Genomic DNA, 19,122 nt, shown 5'->3' with positions numbered 1-19,122 from the left:
ATGCAGCAGAAACTCACTGGCAGAACCTGTAAACTGTGACCCATTAACTATCTGATCTTCCTTTAGTTTATCCCTCACTCTTTTCCAGTCATATTGGCCCCTTTGCCTTTTTCAACTACCCAGGCATGCTCCTTTCTCAGTGTAATTGCATTTATCTATTACCTCAAGTCAAGATACCCAAGATTTACCCCCTCTATACCTCCCTGGATACCTATAAAATGGAGTATTATGGATGAACCTTGAAAACATTAAGTAAAGGAAGCTAGTTACAAAAGACTACATCTTTTTGCCCCTCAAAGATGGCAAGCCTGTTCCCTTTCTAGGAGCTTTGACTAACCATTCCCTCACCCTAAATGTTCTTCCCCGTTATCTTCTCAACTGGTTCCTTCTTGTCATTCAGATTTCATCAGAAAAATCTCCCCAGGCCTTCCCTTGATTATCCAATCTAAAGTAGAATACAGTCACTTGCATCATCTCTGTTAATTGCCTTTACATTTGTTCATTTAGTTCGTTCACTCCACAAAAGTGAGTGTTCCTTAGGTGCTGAGTACTTCTCGGATATAGTAATGAGCGAGAGTCAAAATTACTGCCCTCATGTAACCTATCATCTGGTGGAAAGGGACAAATAGTGTTAGGCAGGGAAATAAACTATGAAGAAAATTTAGAGTAAGAGAATGACTAGGTACTGGGATGAGGAAGGATCTATTTCGTATAAGGTTGGTTAGGCAAAGACTATTGAGCAGACTACTGTGTTTCCCCAAAAATAAGACCAGGTCTTACACCATATTTCTCCAAAAATAAGACCGGGTCTTATAATTTTTGCTACAAAAGACACATTAGGGTGTATTTTCAGAGAATGTCATATTTTTTCATGTACAACAATCTATTTATTGAAATACAGTCATGTCATCTTCTTCTGGAACATCGTCATAACGTACTAAATCTTAACTGGGGCTTATTTTTAGGGTAGACTTTATTTTCGGGGAAACACAGTAAAAAGCGAGGCCTATAGGAAATAAGGGAGGTTTGACCATGGAGTTGGGAGGGGGAATGTCAAGAAAAGAGCAACTTAAAATTCAAGCCTATGGGCTTGAAATGTAATTGGGGGGGGGGGGGGGGGAATGAAGACAAGAAGAGAAAATTAGTCTTTTTTTTTTTTCCAGGGGGAAGTGGTGAGATTGTTTAAAGCCATGTTGAGTTTGAAGTGTAACATCCAAGTAGGAATGTCTAGCAGGCAGGTGAGAAGATGGGACTGAAACTAGGGATATTAGGGCTAGATATAGATTTAGGAGTCAGCCAAAAAAAGTGAAAGATAAGCTTGTGAGAAGAGATGACATTTTCAGAGGACTGAAGGAAGAAGAGTGCTAACAACTACCATTATTTTCCCCGAAAATGAGACCTAGCCGGACAATCAGCTCTAATGCGTCTTTTGGAGCAAAAATTAACATAAGACCTGGTATTATATTATTTATATATTATATTTATTATGAGACCCAGTTTTATATTATAGTAAAATAAGACTGAGTATCATATTAACTTTTGCTCCAAAAGATGCATTTTGGCTGACTGTCTGGGTAGGTCTTATTTTCGGGGAAACACAGTAAGTCTTAGGAGATTCAACAAAATATTTTTTAAATGTAATAAAATATCCCTTTCTGGTAATATTTTCCGGATATTCTGATATTTCTGATATGTATTTTATTGTCCATTCTTCAGCCCCATGAGAATGCATGTGGCTTTGCTTGCTTTATTTAGTGCCACAATTCCATGTGCCTAAGAACAGTAGCAGGAACATAGTAGGTGCTTGGGAAATAGAAAATGAATAAATTAATTAAAAGTATGCTTTTCTCTAAAGGCATTTTTAGCTAAGAAAAGAAACAATATCAGTAATTCCTTTTAAGAAACAGAATCTCTGCTTCTGTCAGAAATTCTGTCAAATTCTGTCAGAATTTCTGTCTCCAGTGAATTCCTTTGACAGAATGTCCATACACTTTCTTAATGTTATATTTGGTACTTGAAATTTATTTCTAATGATTTCACTAATTCATAGATCGTTAAAATGTAAACAAAGTAACGCAAGGAAGACAAAATGAACACTAACATCTCTGTTTTGGAGACTATATAAAAAATATTAGACTTAACTTGCAGCTGACAGGTTTTCGATTCTCCAGAGCCTTTTGTCCCTGATAGGACAAGTGAAATAAATCTGGGGGTGTTTGAACTAAATGACAAAGGCAGCATTGCTGTCCTTTTCCAGCTGCACGACTTGTACAATTCCTGTTCAAGCGCACCCATTTCCTGAAGCTCTGGGAGGCTGAGCCATACTGTCATGTTTTCCTCTCTTACTGAAAATAACAGAACAGCTTCTATTAAGACTGGAACTGTTGAGTTGTGCAGACATTAAAACAGAGAAAAATGTTCCTTTTCTTATTTGGTAAATATTTTGCTTTTGAAGCATCAGTAACTAATCACAGCTGTTTCCTTTAGTTACAAATGTATCCAATCAGGTAACTTTCCAAAAACACAATCCACCAGTCACTCCATTATACAGTATAATGGAAGCCTCAAGCCTTGTGAAATGTATGTATTAAGTATGCATGTATTCATCAAATCAAAGAAGCTAACGGGTCTCTGATTAGTGTTCTAACTCTATTATGGCGGTACTTGCCTCTCACTTTGATTCATCTAAAACCTGTGAACAAAATGCTGTTATGTTTGATATACAGTCTGTTATGTACCATCTTTCTGGTTAAATACCCCAAACTGAATGTTGGCTAGAATTTCTTTCTTGAAAATCAAGGGCAAAGAAAGAACTGCTGTTACGTAGAGGTACTCTTCAATTTTAACCTCAACAATAGGTAGTTCTTTATGTCAAACTAAAACAAAAACTAACCAAATTAACCTCATTTAGGATTAATAAAAGATCACGATTCCAAAGGGATTGTTACATGGGCATTAATGCACAATGGCTAGTTCAGTACAGAATTAGGTATTCAGAAAAATAGTAGTAAATGAGTTTTTATTAAATATTTTAAAAATACAGCATTTTGTGGCAACTTATAAATTTCTACTATAATAACAAATTGATATTTTGAATGTAGAGAACAATATAATCAAAAATTCATTTCCAAATGCAAAGCAGTTACCTTTTGTTTAAGGGTGGTTCAGATTGATGCATAATTTTGATTTTAAGAAAAAGATGATCGCTATAATTAGGTATGTAACCACTTAGTTACATCTAAGTTTTATCTGTTAAACACATATTCTCTTAAAGAATCCAATTTAAACATCTTATGCCTTTCTTCAGTGATTTTTCTCCAAGCAGTGGGAGAAGTACTGCTTGATGGACAGAAGTCAGGAAACTGCCAACACCAAATCATACTGGTATCTACAATACAGGCTTCTCCAGGGGAGCCCAACTCCAACTTGTGAAGAAGGCCCAGTTGAGAATGTAACAGTGAGGTGGGAACTTAATGATAGCACTAATCATTATCAAAAATTAACAACTTTAGGTATCTTTGTTTTGGGTTTCTGTGGTTTAGGCACATCCAAAATTTCTTCATAGTCTGCACTCATTCCCTTTGCCCAGCGACCAACTGTAACCATTCGATCTATAAAGGAACAGAAAAGTCAGAATGTAAGAAAAACAGTAATCACATACATCCACCTAGATTGGTATTGGTTTAGCAAAGGAACTAGTTTTGACATGAATAATCACAAGGAAGGAATACTCCATCACTAAAGGAAAGCGAGCAATTCTGTAATTGATTATAACCCTTGATTTCAGAGAGTACCACAGGCAATTTCTCATCCCAATTAGGGAAATGCAGCAACTACTTTCCATGCACAAATTGATGAGAAAGCACTTTCATTCTTTCCCAGAGTTCATTATTATAGTCAGAGAATTCCAAGAGTCTGTAAACAGCAACACTTTGAAGCATCAGTTTTAAATGCACAAGATTCCACCTGTGAAATTATACAACATCTGCTTGTCAGTCCTGTCATTTGGGAAGTGGCACTCCTCCCAGGAGGGAAAATTCAAATTCCACTTCATCATTTCAGTCTTACTGACTACGATGTAATAAAGACAAGAACTCTTGGTTTTCAAATTGAAATGTTAGGGTTAGGAAGTAAGATAGGCAGACTTATTTGTGTAATACTGTGATTATTTGAAATGAAAAGAAATGTGCTTTTTCCCTATGTAGCACTACTAGGGTATCCTACCGTCTTTCTTTCACACAGGATTATCATCATTCTAATCTAGTAAAATAATGTAATGATGGTCTCCACCTCCCCCTCCATCCCAGATCTGCCATAATAGGAATAGTAAAGATTTATTAAGTTTTTAATGACCAAAGTTAGAATTTCATTAGGAAGAAAATATAACTGGCCAGATGCTGTGTGGATAACATAATTTTAATATTTTTGGCAGTTTTTGCAACCAACTCTTAATCCTTCAGGCCCACACAAAACAAAGCATATACAATGATACTTAATTATAAGAATATTGAATGTTATTTTCATATTTCTTTTCTCTTAGGGAATCCATACTTTAAATAACAAAATTGGCTCTATTATTAAATTAGTTAGCAAATATAAATGTTTATGAATAAGATGCTTTATGAAACCCTCTAGTGCTGACTGGTCACCTTTTTTTCCACCTGAGAATAGCAGCTAATGCTCAGTTGGTGCTGTCTACTGACAGCAAAATGATTAAGTCATCACTGCAGCAGGAAGCCAGGTTGCCTTAAAAGCAGTAGTCCTTCAATGAGTTATTAATAACAAAATGCAGCAAAACCACAGAGGAATACTAATCTCACCCCTTCTAAATGGGAGCCCAGAGATCTCACCTGAATTCTGACTCTGAGGGCAATCTTTCTTAAAGTGATCCACAGAGCCACAAAGTCTGCAGCAACCACCTACAAAAAAACAAAGTCATTGAAAACCTCCCATACTTACCGTACGTAGGGCTTTTAATGTCTTCAAGCACTTTCATATCTTATGTGGTCCTTACAACCTTGTTAGCTGTAAAGGTAGCTGGAGCCAGGAACATAGGTAGGCGCCACCACTCCTACTAAAAAGGTCCGTTCTCCATTCCTCTTGACCTCACTGAGCACTCAACTGTGCTACCCACCATTTCTTGCACCTGGCCTTCAGGGAGACGTGGGAAAGAGAAGGGAGATACGATGGAAGCCATTTGTCCTCTGGAGTGTCCAAGAGCCACTGCACAGAAGCCGGATCTTCACCATGGTTAGATGGGCAAGGGTTTGTGAACTCTTGAACCTGGGAGCAAAATTTGTGTGCTGATGCATTTGTTGAGGAAGATGTCCATAGTTTTTATTAGATTCTCTAATGATTAATGACTCCCCAACAGGTTAGAAACAACTACTCTGGTGTATAGGTCAGATGGAGGTGAGCAATTATGAAAGGAATGAAAATTAACTTTTGTTTTAGAGCCTTCTATCTGCCAGGCAACCTAAACCTAATTAAAATGCCCATCTGCCTACTTTACGCAACACTGCAGGACTGAGAATTTACAACACACATAGCTTCTAAAATGAGTCTTTTGCATAATGGTCAAACATTATCATGCTCATGCTCATAATGTTAAGTGACTGACTCAGAAACATGACCCTATAGGACATAAACCTGGGTGAACTCTCACTTCTATTTGATCTACTCCCCTTGTTGTGTTGTTGTTTTTTCTATTTCTAGTCATTTTGGTTGACCATCCAAAGCCATCTTTGCTCATTAGTCATGTTATATATATGCCTGTTTCTTAAGTTCAAAACTGAAAGGCATTTTTGAGCATTTTCTAGGCCCAGGCCTTTTTGCTGTTTGTAGAGCCATAGTGAAATAATATATTTTAATCCTCATAACTCTTCAAGGTACATACCATAGTTCATCAAATCTAAGACACGATCGATTATAAGATGTATCATTCTTTTACATACTTCTCAGAAAAAAATGAAAATTACCAGCCAATTATGTGTGACACACTAATGGTAAAATACATCCTGAGTTTGGAGATACTAAAATGTGAAAAAATGTGCATCTCAGAATCAATCAAATACGTCCAGTTCTTTAATCGCTGTTTTATAGGTGAAAAAAACTGAGATGAGAGAAGTTAAATAACATGCAAAGTCCCACAGCTAGTAAGTGGCGGTGCTGGGGCTACAACTGGTCTGATTAACTACAAAAGCTCTGCCTTTTCACTGGACTTCTCCACTGGAAACCAGGGCATCTCACAAGAGGTGTCTAGAACCTGACGGTAAAAGCCATCACATTAACAAATGACTCACATTAACAGATGACAATCTCCTTAAAGCTTTAGACATCACAGACTTTACTGTGGGGACCTTAAGACATTGGCTGAGCTAAAGATAAGAAAATTACATGATCTCATGCCAAATAACTAAGAAAAACATTCAGAAACAAAAATTACTACAAATATGAATAGTACGTACCAGCCCTTCTACACAAAATCCTTCTACACAAAATGGTATGCTAGGTTGAGATTAAATTTATAACACTATTTTTTAAATATACATTTAAAATCTTATACTAGTTTGAGATACAATCCCTTTGCTTCTGTTATGTTTAAAAGTAAGTATTTATAACATAGTCTCATAAATGATGCTGGAGTAAGCACAAAGAGTTCGAAATATACAGCTTAGTTTTTTCTGATTTATTAATATATCAAGTCATATTATACAAAAGTCCAGTACATAGAATATCACTAGATAAAAATAATGAAATTCTCAAGGTTTTGCTATTTATTCAAAAACGTATTCAAGAACTGATAGAGGATAAATTAAATCACAACTCTGCATGATGATTCACCGTTTCTGACATATAAGGGTAACAGGACTCACCATCAGCATAGAGTCCTTTGGGATTATCAGGACAAGATCTGGACAGGTGTCCCATTTCTCCACAAACAAAACATTTTGCAAAAGGAAATTCACCTGTAAGAGTCAAACAGTTCCCGTTACGTTGGTTATGTATATTATGTTATATAATTCATATTATTTTAAAATACTCTGAGAAAACATAATTGTTTTTACATAATTTAAAATTTAATCTCATGAGATTTCAAAAAGTGGCACACTCATAAAAAACCTTGTCAACGAAAAATCCCAGTTGACTACTTATTGGCCACTTTCCCCATTAACTAAATGAAAAACCGATAGGAAAATAACATACCAAGAGCTGGGTCTACTTTGGCCTTACACTTGGTTATTTCGTGTTCTGTGGATCCACACCGATAACATATTCCAGTGCCCATATCTTGATTCTCAAGGGCAGCCGGGCAATCTGCAATCCCATGGCCAGGTTTTCTACAATGGAAACATACCTAGGAAAACAAAATGTGAGTTTCCACACTGCAAAACTACACTGGCTTTATCAAGTCGTGTTATCAAAAATATCTTCGAAACATTTCCCATTTTAAGGTCATCTAGCTCTTTTTTTTGAAATCTCAGTATTTTATCTGTAGAAAAGTGTTTTACACAATACTAAACACTAAGAAATGTCATATCCATCAGGGTCTCAGCGTTTTTAAAAATCCTTAATCCATCGATCTCAGACAGTTACAAATGCCTTTGTAGGAGATAAATAACCAAATAGGAACTATACATTTCATTAATTGGGATGTCAGCACTAGAAAAACTGAGCTTTCTGGAGTAGACAATGGCCATAAAAATTGTCACTCAAAATTAATACTCACACTTTTAAAGATCATATAATTGAATGAATCTGGGTCAAATTATTCCATTTAAATTATGATTCAAATCATAAAATATATTTCATACCAAAAAGTGTACCTCAGTTTTCATCCTTAATACATACGTGTATTCTTTAATATTCAAAAATATACATTTCAGTTTTAGAAGCTTACACAATTTATTTTAAAGGAATAATTCTAAGATGAATTATTTGGCTCCAACATAACACTGAACAATGGTTTGGTTGCTTTACATACTATCTAGCAATTTGGAGCATGTTTTTTGCTGCTGTGAATGAGAACATCAGAAATAATCAAAGATAGTAGATATTTAAACTAGAAAAGCGTATATACAATTCTTGGATAACAAATAGTTCATCATTATTTTTTTCCAAAACAAGGTTTTTTAAAAAGCAAATTCAACAGGCAAAATAAAACATAACATTTTGCAACTATGTTTTTACTTCCTTTTTTTCCTGTTAAATAACACTGGGAAAGAATGAATTCCTTTATTCTTCAATAACTTTTACATTTAGAATGAAATGTAAAAGTTATTGGTCCTGGTCCAAAGAAAATGCATTTATGCTACAACTAGAGGATGACCAACATAAGAAGTGTCGGATTCTTGGTGAAGTCAAGATGGTCTGTAATAACCTGACAGTTCACAGATTAGGTTTTTACCTCAACTTCACCAAATACCTCCTTCTGGAATGATCCTTAAATTTAATGTAGATGGGAATGTAGAAAGCAGACTGATAAATCTCTGTATCTTAATTTCTTAGTAATTAAGAACTGATACTTAGTATGAGGTATTAAAAAAAGTACAAGAAAATGAGTTAAAAGGTAGGTCACAAGCCATACTATTTAACGTATATGCTTTAATGTAAAGCATTCCTTATTTTTTTTAAAAAACTGTCTTTCCCCCTTAATTATAAACATAAAACTTCTCTTAAAAGGTCACAATATTAACTTTTTAAAATAACATGCAAGTCATCTTACTGCGTATGTCAATGAAATTGTCTTTCAGTTAAATTAACTTGATTTGAAAATATTTTAAAATTGTGCATTTTAAACAAAACTATCTTGATCCAAATAGAAATGATTATCTTTTCTATTCCAATTTATCCATAAGGAATGTTTCATCAATATTATCTCTAAATAATTATCTTTACATATGACACTGCATAGAACTAATCCTGCAAATAGAAGCAACATTTATGGCAGTTATAAAATTTCAAGCCTGCATTGGTACAAACAGTGCTGTACATTTAGTAATTCTCATAAAAAATGAAAAGTGTAAAATGGTAACAAATTGTGATTCTTATGTAGTATCCTGCTAGACTTGGGAAATTCACTTAGAGAAGGGAAAAAAATTATACTAAGCATTACCTGTGCTTTGAAATCTAGGGCTAGGCACCACAGAAATAAACCTGCAGCTCCCATGGTTCTGCAGCATGTAATATGGGGACGGGAGCAATGACTAGAAAGTCTCAAGGAGTTTAACCTCTATTACTCTGCTCTGCTACTAACTAGTGTGATTCTTATTAGATCTCCTTCCTGTGTCTCAGTTTTTCATGGATAAGCAAAAGAACATCCTTTCCAATGAATGGGAACCACACATATTTAACCTGTTGTACTTAACCTTCCTCCTTATTTTGATCATTTTTTAAAATGGCTGCTTGAAAAAGGGTTATTGAAAGGCAGACGTGAGAACAAGGTTTTGAAGCCAGACTCTGGATTTGAAAAAATAAATTTCTTTTCGGCTGGACTGCAGTAAGCAGCCCATTTAGGTTCACATTTATTTAATAAAACATATATAGTGTCAGCTACTAGTTTAAGTAATCAAATATTAACACCTTTACCTGGATTTGAATTTCACCTCTGCTCCTAGCTACGTGGTTTTCGGCAAGATACTTAACCTGTCTGCATATCAGTGTTTTCTACCCATAATATAGGAATAATGCCACCATGTTTATAGTGTTGTTGTGATAACTGATTAGTACATTAAATGCCTAGCATATAGGAGGTGCTAAAACAAGTCCTAATGTTATTACTAGCCCTCAAAAAGATGCTTTATAAATTAAGTATGGAACAGCAGACTGCTAAAATATATAGATGTACGAGTATATGATTAATAGTTTCTAGCCATATAAAGTAATATTTTGTTAGAAGTGATAATCTTACCATTGCATTTTTCTTTGCTGCTTGTCTTTTTAATCGTCTTCCTTCCCTACGACTATCTTTCTTTAAAGCAACTGCAATTTCTTCCCTTACTTCCTGACTGTCTGTTGCTATTATCTCCCCATTGTGAACCATCTGTGAGTTTTGTCGTAGGTATTCCATGAATCCATTCACATCTTCATTTAAGTACTCCTTTTTCTTTTTGTTCTTTTTGTGTTTTGCTTGGGGTGCATCATTTTTAAGGGACAGCCTATTGGCTACAAGTCGTTTATTCTTTGGTAGGTTTTGGCTTTTTCCCTCGAAGGACCCTTTCTTCATATCCTCCCATGACGTTGCAGGCAAGGGTCTTTTGTTATGTGTGGTAGTAACTCGTGCCCACCTGGTCATGGTTTCATCAGAGATACCATATCAATCTTTAAGACAAACATGGCAGTTAGTCATCTTTTAAAAGAAAAAAAAAGATACATGTTGTATCACTATATCACATACGCCCATATGTTCAAGTTTTCATTGTTAAAACATTTTTACTTCATTTATATAACCTATATGTTTAATTCTAAAATATGCTGCATAGGTATGATTGTAGGTAAATCTAGCCCTTACCAGAGAAGCTACCACTCCACACCAATAAAAAACAAAGCACGCACACATACTTGCTTAAAACTAGAAAATAATTAAGAAACCAATTATTTCACAAAATTTAAATCACATAGTAATACAGTGAATGAAGTTAGCCTTCCCAAACTCGGTGGTTTTCCTAGCTGTTTATTTTTCTATCTCTAAGTCCCAGACCTACTTTCTCCCAATCTTCTTGCTTAGTCTGTCCTTTCAATGCAAACAATTTGCATGCATAGCAAACTGTATACAGAAATCCTGTCCTTTGACGGTGAAGTTTGTCATTACAACTCTTTCTGGCAGACTAATAAGTAAAACATATAAGTGTTTACAGTCATGTGATGATACTCGGCTTTCCTCTCTTACTAATCAGAGGATAAGCTACTTTCCAGCCCAAGTGATTTCAAATCATCTTCAATCAAGCCGCATCCCTTGCAAGGCAGGATCCCGCGCACCAACCAGTGTTAAAACCTCAGATCGGAAACATCCCTTCCACGGACGCTGAGGGGCGGAGCCAATGAATAAGTGTGAGACGGTACACACTTTACACCACACGCGCACACTTATCACTACAGATCCTGCGACTGTCCCAGTGGGGACTGGAGCTGTTGAAGAGGAAGTGGGTTATCCCTCTCCTGAGCACGTGGGAAGTGGGAAGCTCTGGCTATCAAGCCGGGACCCGCCACGTCCACCCGCGCCGCCGGTCTAAGTGGGACTGAACGCGGGGGCCCGAGTGGCCAGCGCCCTACGGCTGAGGCCGGTACCTGCGCCGGCGTCCCCGGCCGGCCGCGTAGCTCGGCACTCCAGCCCCACCTGGCGCTGGTGGTTCTTGGGAACCTAGCAGCCAGTTCCTTTGCCCTCCCGCCAGGTTCCAGGAAGCAAAGGAGGGCACTCTACTGCATCTGGGGTCCCCGGGGCCCCATCCCGCACCGCGCGTAGCTTCTTACCACGCATGAATCCTCCAGAGCAGCCGAGTTAACGTGCCAGAGAAGCCCGACCCCCCTGCGGCGGCGCAGGCTCTCGGGACCGGAAACACGTTGTCCTTAAGGGCGCGTCATTTCCGGCGGTCCAAACCTGGGCAGGCGCGAAGTGCCGCTACCTGCTGTAAATGTTTGTAGAGCGTCTAGGGTGAAGGGCACTGCGCTGGACGCCAGGGACACAAAGCTGAAGAAAGCTTCCTCCGTGCTGTCCGGAACTCACAGTGTAGTGGCCGAGAGGGATGGGAGGGTCAGTGGGGTGGTAGACACCGGAAAGGCTTCCTTGAGAAGGTGACCTTTGAACTGGACATCGCAAAACAAATATCTGGTGAAATTGGCAGCGGGAGGAAATAAGGGCTTTCCAGGCAGATGTGTGGTCAAAGTGTTAGCGCAGTGGGAGTGGATCTAAAAAAAGACATTTAGAACCTGTTGGGTGGAGGGCGGTGTCTCATGGCCCTGCCCAATGCTAGTTAAGCATTTAATTGAAGTATTACACTTTGTAACCAAAGAAGTTATCCTCTTAAGAGGAAAACCCTGCTCTCCGAAACATTTTTATCTCAACAACCCTTCCGAAACGGATACCACCACCAGTCGGGGGAAATGGCATCAGCATCCACTCAGGTCACCATGACTGCTACTCCCATTGCCATCATCATGCTGGATCCATTTTACCATTTAACTGTCTGTATGCTTCTTTGTGTTTACTGCTACCTCCCTTGAGCTAGGTTTCATCGTGTCTTACCTGGATTGCTAGCAGCTGGTCTGGGCATTCGTTCTTGCTCCACTCCAAATCCGTTTCTCATGACTTAGTCAAGTGAACTTTTGAAAACAAATCAGATAGTTGCTCTTCTGCTTTAATACCATCCATAGTTTCCCACTGTTTTTAGGATGAAGTTCAAACTCCATAACATGGTATTAAGTCCCTGCTAACTTCACTAGCCTCACCCTGCAGAATCTCCCCCTCTTCTTTGAGCTCCATGCATAGGAACCTTCCTTCAGTTGCCACATGTACCTTGCCATCTGCAGGTCTGTATACGCTGTTCTCTTTGTATGGTACTCCTCCTTTTCTTTCAATTTCTCACCTTTCAAGGCTTTTAACGTCTTATTCTCTAGTAAGCCATCCAATGCCTCTCCCCCCGCCCCAGTCTAGGTCAGTCTCCCATTGTACATTCATGGCAGTCTGTACTTCCTTACAGCAGTTTTTGAGTTTGTAATGACAAGGAATTGTGTAATAAGTTGATTATCCCCATTGGCTGGTATATAGTTAGTTGGTACTCAGTTCAGTTTTGTTAACTAAATAAAGAATAGGTACTTTGCAATGTTTGTTAAAGCAAACTAGAAAGTGACCTGAGTTTCTTTCAGAGGAAAGATTAAAGTCAATACTGTAGAAATACTAGGATTTGCAATGGTATATATCACGAATATTCTAGGTCTTATGGTGGGGAAATTTTTAAAAAGACAAGTCCTCCAGCTCTTGAAGAGGGGGGTCTTTCTAAACGATAGAGCTACTCATACCATAATGTTCTTAACCAGCTGGCTTCAGGTTCTCAGCACTAACCTAGTGATATTTCATAAAGGGATTTTCTTCTCAGAAGTCAGGTAGTTGCACATATTGTACCACTAGAGGGTGCATTCAACTAAAACTTGTCCTTTTAGTATTGAGCTAAATTTCAAACTGTAGAAGGTTTATTCCTGGAAGTGAAGGAACATGATCTCAAGTTGTTTTTGTGGAAGTATATCAAATAAAGATTAGTAATTTACTAAAAATGTCATAGAAATTCTTTGAGATTCAGAAGAATTTATTACTATTACTACTGTTTGCTGAATGCTGTACAATTATTACCTAATGAATCCACCCAATATCCTGAGAAGTAGGTACTATTATTTTCTCCATTTTACAATGAGGAAACAAGGTCAGAGAATGAAGTAACACATCCAAGGTTACACGTCCAGTAAGAGGTAGAGTCAGGATTTGAACCAAGATCTCAATCCAAGGGTGTGAGCTCTGCTACCTTGTAATACTGCAGGGGATTGTTTGCCTGCTTGAACCCACTTTAGAATGGACTTTACTGAGTTACCCTGGCCCATGTGAGATTTTTTTTTTTTTTTAGAATATGTTCACTTGTACAGTTCAAGGGATTATCTTATTAAATTTTTCCATTCAGATATCATTGAAATACTGTAAATGTGTTATTTTTCATAACAGTGTTATCCACAGGGTAAATGTTAAGAGGATATAAAACAGGAAGTAATTATAAAACACATGTTCATATAAACACCATGTTTCCCCGAAAAGACCTAGCTGGACAATCAGCTCTAATGCGTCTTTTGGAGTAAAAATTAATATAAGACCCGGTCTTACATTATAGTAAAATAAGACCCAGTCTTACATTAATTTTTGCTCCAAAAGACGCATTAGAGCTGAAGGTCTGGCTAGGTCTTATTTTTGGGGAAACGGTATAAGATTTCTACAAACTATCTCTTATCCTGATAACTAAATTTTGGACAAAGTAATAAAAAACAACTACCTGAGGATTCTAAAGAGTAAATAAAAGCAGAAACTTGAGGGGAGTCAAAATCTGAAGATGCAGCCAGCACCTTGGTGAGTGTGTGCGCACGTGTCACGTGAGAGTGGGCCACAGTCACAAAGTGCATGAGCATCTAAAACTGTGATAGAAAGCCCACCGTTATCTTTCTGGCTAAAGGAACCAGAGAAAAAAGCATGCGCATGCCTGGATAACCAGGGAAGGAAGAGAGCCACAAAGAGGATTCCTCTACTTCTGTGTATGAATCCTTCACGTCTCAAGCTGGCCCCTGAATCCACTTGCACAAGACAAACCCAGAGACTTAAAGAAATTAACTGAGGGGACAGCCGGATGGCTCAGTTGGTTAGAGTGCGAGCTCTGAACAATAGGCTTGCCAGTTCGATTCCCATATGGGCCAGTGAGCTGCGCCCTCCACAGCTAGATTGAAGGACAACGACTTGGAGCCAATGGGCCCTGGTGAGACACACTGTCCCCCAATATTCCCCAATAAAATTTATAGAAAAGAAATGAACTGAGATTTGAATTGCCACCCACAAAAAGACAACGCCTATAACACAAATCTAAAGTTATTTGCCTGCTTAAGTTTTATTTTTTTGTGAGGAATAAAACAACTCAATATATGAAAAATAACATTCACAATGTCCAGGATAAAATTCAGAATGTAAACTTACCACTGGTTTAGTGATACTTTAAATTCTGGTCTTCAAGAATTATTCTTGAATTCTTCCCTAATTTGCCTGCTACTATTTAGTTTTCAGAGTCCTCAAATAGCTGATCTATCTATTATGTTTTATAGGTTAATTCAGTGGAACACACGGGGAGTGTGCTAATTACATCTTACCTGGAATTGAAACCACTGCCTTTAGAATTTAAATCCTCATTCTTGCCTGGATTCACTCAGAGTAAGAGATGTTTGGCCAGCCTGGCCGAACTGACCAGTATGTGCTGCAGGACGAGGAATGTCCAAAGCCTACCTGGATAAGCCAGCACTCCAGCTGAGTCTCACTAGTGTGAGCCACTTCAAAACAACTTATTTAGCTATAGAGTAATTTGGGAGGGGGAATAGTGAATCTAGAAAGGAAGCTAGGACCAGATTTTGCCAAATTAATGTTTTTATGCCAAATGAAACTGCATTTTAACCTGTAGCACTTAAGCAATGTAGCAATGAAGAACTGTACATAGATTTTTAGATATGCAAAAGGTTCCATAAAATAGGTCTAGAAAAGAGAGTTGTTTATGGAAGAATGTACCTAATGCAGTGTTCAGAACTGTCTGGCACTTACTGAACTTCATTTAAATATACAGAAAAACAAAGCAGGAGAGAGGGGAAAAGAATTAATGACCCTGCTGTTGGAAATAAAAGTGAGATCCAGACCAGTGACATTCTAACAGCTTCTTTTTAAAAAAATCTGTCAGTGATTTTTTTTTTTTTTAGCTGCTTTATGAACCCTTACAATAAGGCCCATGGGTAATAGAATTATGAGTTCCTTTTTTCTTCTTTAAATATCATTTTATAAATGTTATTCAATGACTATGCATTACATTTAGAATCAGAGTTTTTTAATCTGTGGGAGTTTTGAGACAGCACATGAGAATTTCCAATTACATAGAGATTCATAGAAATACATACCTTTACAAATTTTGTTATTGTTTTACAGGTCAGTAAACGAAGTGTCAGAGAAGTTAAGTGATTACCATAGGACACACTGAATGATAGTTTTATTACCTGTCGTGCTCATAGAGATGGCCCAAACTTTTTTTGTTTGTGTCGTCGGTTTTCTCAATAACAAAGTTACAAGCAGTGCAGGCACATCTCATTTTAATGTACTTTGCTTTATTGCGCTTCACATGTGTTGTGTTTTTTACAAACCGAAGGAAGACCCTCCACCATCAAAACGATTGAGACTCACTTTATTGCGATACTTTATTGCGGTGGTCTGCAGTTGAACCTGCAGTATCTCTGAGGTATGTCTATTACTTTCTTTCCGAAATGAAAGAAAATGGTATCTGAAATGCCTAACAGGAGAAACCCATCAGTGGAAGTTGCTTGAGGTTGCTAAGCAATAAGGAAGAGGAATAATATGAAGTTTGTGTTCTTCCCTGGAAAAGCTTGAATCTTTTTCATATTTTTTGCTTAAACATGAGAAACAATAACGTTGGAAATATTAATCACAAAAATGATGTGGCCTTGTTATTCTCATCTCACCCTCTTCTGGTTTGTATCTCAAGTTCAAGTTTCTAATCATGCTTTTTAGTGGTTAGAGTGTCAAGTGTTTCAAATGAATGCTTAAACCTAAATTGCATGTAAGTGGTAAGATTTGCAAGCTTTCTTCTCTGAAATCACTTCCCATCTTTATCATGTCTGAGGAAATGCTCTCTGTTATGGGCCTTAGACTGTGCCTTCAAAGGGAGTAACGGGAGGTCTGTAGTTACACATAGAATTCTATAAAATGGAGTATATGAAGAAAAAGCATTTTTGGATATTTGCTCTTTGTCAGTACCTCAATAAATGCTAGATACATAAAAATGACAGAGTCCTTACCTTTAAGTAGCCAGCTGCCTGTGAGGGTAAGACATGCAGACTGGGAAACCACTAGTAAGGTGATAAGTGTAGGAATTACAGCGGTAGTACCAATTACAGATAAATTCTTTCTTCCTGGGAGATTTTTGGAAAAATTCACAATAGAATTTATTTCAGAGAACTGGAGATAGAGATAAGGGAAGTGGTAGGGAGGAGTCAATAAAAAAGAAATAATCTAACCATACTCTCCAATAAGCAGAAATGCTTTGTGTAAATGAGGTACATGCGCACGCACACATACATGCAGATTGAGAGAAAGAAGATGTTACACTAATACTTTATAAAGGATGAAAGTGAACATAAACCCAGTGGCCAAATGTTTAGTACAGATTTAATAACCACTATAAAAATACCTATAAGTCCCTGGGCAAAAAATAATTGATGGTTTAGGATAAACTAATTTAAGAGCACCACATAGTAGTAGGAAAAAAGTAGCCCTCTGTCGTGCAGGGAGTAATCAGGCGGGGGTCTCAGCTCCTGCTCCCCAAATAAGAACGCAGGACATGGTGAGGCCAAAAAGGAACACCCACGGAGCCATAGATACGGGAGTCATACCACCATACTCTCGCTGGCGGCTGGGTTGGAGACACAGGAAGCAGGAGCCACACTGTTCGAAACCCTCACTGCACCACTTGCAGGCTCAGCCACCATCTTCTTGCTCGCCCCCATTTTTTTGCTAGCATAGCCACAGCAGTTATATTAGTGGCCAATGGCTCACTGGTTACAGCTGACGGCCAACTAGCCACAGCTGGTGGCCATGCAATCACAGTTGATGGCCGTTTACTACCTGAGCCAGCACCTTTCTACGTGAGGCCGAGAGCCTGGAAACTGCTCTTTGTTGCTCTCTCCCCCCAGCCTCCAAAAAATAAGCCACAGAAAGAGGTCCCATAAATATTTTAAGAAACATTTACGGACCAGGAAAATATACAAAAGTAATATTGTATGTATTCGGAAATCTGTGAGCAAATGATAGTGAGCTCTGTGAAGATGAATTGTGCACCGCCCATAACCCAGAGTAATCAGTAATCTAGTGACAGTTATGCCAATTGATAATAACCCCAAGGAGGCACTTGGAATCGTGCCCAGGTGTGCCCAAGGCAACTCAATATGGAAATCAATCGCACGTTTTCAAATGGAACATTAGCTGCATTAGGTGTGTGTGGCTTTACATATCTAAACAGTGTGTTTTGGAGCAGGAGTGCAGACCAGGTAGAGGGACTTCTTTTAAGAGCTGATCTAAATGTACAGTCTTCAGTCTCTATGCGTTGCTACTTTTCTTATATTAGGCATTTGTTTTAACGTTTAGGATGGTGGTGGTGGTAACAGCAGTGTGAGTGTGCTTAGCGCCACTGAAATGTATGCTTAAAAATGTTTCACATTGTAAATTTTGTGTATGTTTACCACAATTTTAAAAATAGAAAAATTGATATTTCACCTTTTGGCGAATAGTATTTTCACCTTGATTCTCTTGAGGTTCACTTTTTATATCTTTATTTACTATTTAAGAAGCTATTCTGAAATTTAAGTATCAAGTTTTTATCCATGTATATAGTTTCCCTTTCTTGTCACAAGATCAATTATCGATTTGAGTTTAGAAAGTAGTATTTATGGAACACAGAGCATTTTAAAAATAATAATAGCCACGCTTTAATAAGCAGTCATATACTCTAAAGCTTCCCAAATAGTTTTGAATGGTAACACTCATTATATACTACTACTCATTTACACTTGGGGAAAACTAAGATACAGAGAGCTTAACTGACGTGAAATTTGTCAGTACTGGATGATTTAAAATGTCTGATCCCTTTGCTGTGCTCAAGAGTATTGGTCATGTCACCTTCCTGTGGTTACCAAATACAGCAGCCCCCCATTACCCACAGTTTCACTTTCTGCAGTTTCAGTTACCCACTGTCAACCTTGTTTCGAAAATATTAAATGAAAAATTCCAGAAATAAATTCAATAAACAATTCATAACTTTTACATTGTACGTTCTGAGTATTGTGATGAAATCTCACACCATCCCACCTGGGACATGAGTCACCCTTTGTCCACCATATCAACTCTGTAGACATTTCCTTCTGGTTAGTCACTTAGTAGCCACATTGGTTATCAGATCGACTGTAAGAGTAGTGATGCGGGCAATTCAGGTATGCCCAAGAGAAACCATGAAGTGCTTCCTTTAAGTGAAAAAGTGAAAGTTCTCGGTTTAATAAGCAAAGAAAAAATTGTATCCCGAGGTTGCTAAGATCTACATTAAGAATGAATCTTCTGTCTGAAATTGAAAGGAAGGAAAAAAATTGGTGCCAGTTTTGCTGTCGCACCTCAAACTGCAAAAGTTACAGCCACAAAAAAAGGAATTTGTGCTAGTTTTGCTATTGGCCACAGTGCATGTAAGCTGGAAAGGCTTTAAACTTGTGGATGGGAGACAGGAATAGAAATCGTGTTCAGATTGTTGGCAACATGTGTGCCAAGAACCATTGGGCCTAGGTGAAGAT

At 37.8% G+C, this 19,122-nt stretch overlaps 2 protein-coding genes across 7 annotated transcripts in view; one reads left to right on the top strand and one right to left on the bottom strand.

The window, feature by feature from the left end:
• Window positions 1-19,122, top strand: part of ACOT12 (acyl-CoA thioesterase 12) — a 68,165-nt gene that overhangs the window by 37,816 nt on the left and 11,227 nt on the right. Inside the window, exon 16 of one of the 2 annotated variants that reach the window (XM_074328770.2) lies at window positions 10,896-14,552. The exons of the other annotated variant lie outside the window; for it this stretch is intronic. The gene's annotated coding sequence lies outside the window, so the exon portion shown is untranslated. Of the gene's footprint in view, window positions 1-10,895; window positions 14,553-19,122 lie in introns of those variants that run through there. 2 annotated transcript variants of the gene reach the window in all.
• ZCCHC9 (zinc finger CCHC-type containing 9) lies at window positions 3,003-11,594 on the bottom strand. Of its 5 annotated transcripts, XM_088796592.1 has the most exons (7): window positions 11,470-11,594; window positions 9,911-10,320; window positions 7,207-7,357; window positions 6,876-6,968; window positions 5,135-5,151; window positions 4,851-4,919; window positions 3,003-3,611 (listed from the first exon to the last, which is right to left on the bottom strand). In XM_088796592.1, exons 2-7 carry the CDS (start codon window positions 10,292-10,294, stop codon window positions 3,573-3,575), a joined length of 753 nt encoding a protein of 250 aa, XP_088652718.1. In that variant the 5' UTR covers window positions 10,295-10,320; window positions 11,470-11,594; the 3' UTR covers window positions 3,003-3,572. The 5 variants fall into 5 exon arrangements, 3 of the variants coding, with proteins under 3 accessions (XP_088652718.1, XP_019570633.2, XP_074184874.1); XR_002136117.3 differs by lacking the exon at window positions 4,851-4,919 and having other exon boundaries at window positions 4,960-5,283; XR_016020648.1 differs by lacking the exon at window positions 4,851-4,919 and having other exon boundaries at window positions 4,960-5,151.

Source organism: Rhinolophus sinicus, chromosome 3 (assembly GCF_057876585.1).
Source record: "Rhinolophus sinicus isolate RSI-liver-muscle chromosome 3, RSI-T2T, whole genome shotgun sequence".
NCBI classification, from domain to species: Eukaryota; Metazoa; Chordata; class Mammalia; order Chiroptera; family Rhinolophidae; genus Rhinolophus; species Rhinolophus sinicus.
This window is presented reverse-complemented; position numbering and strand designations above follow the sequence as displayed.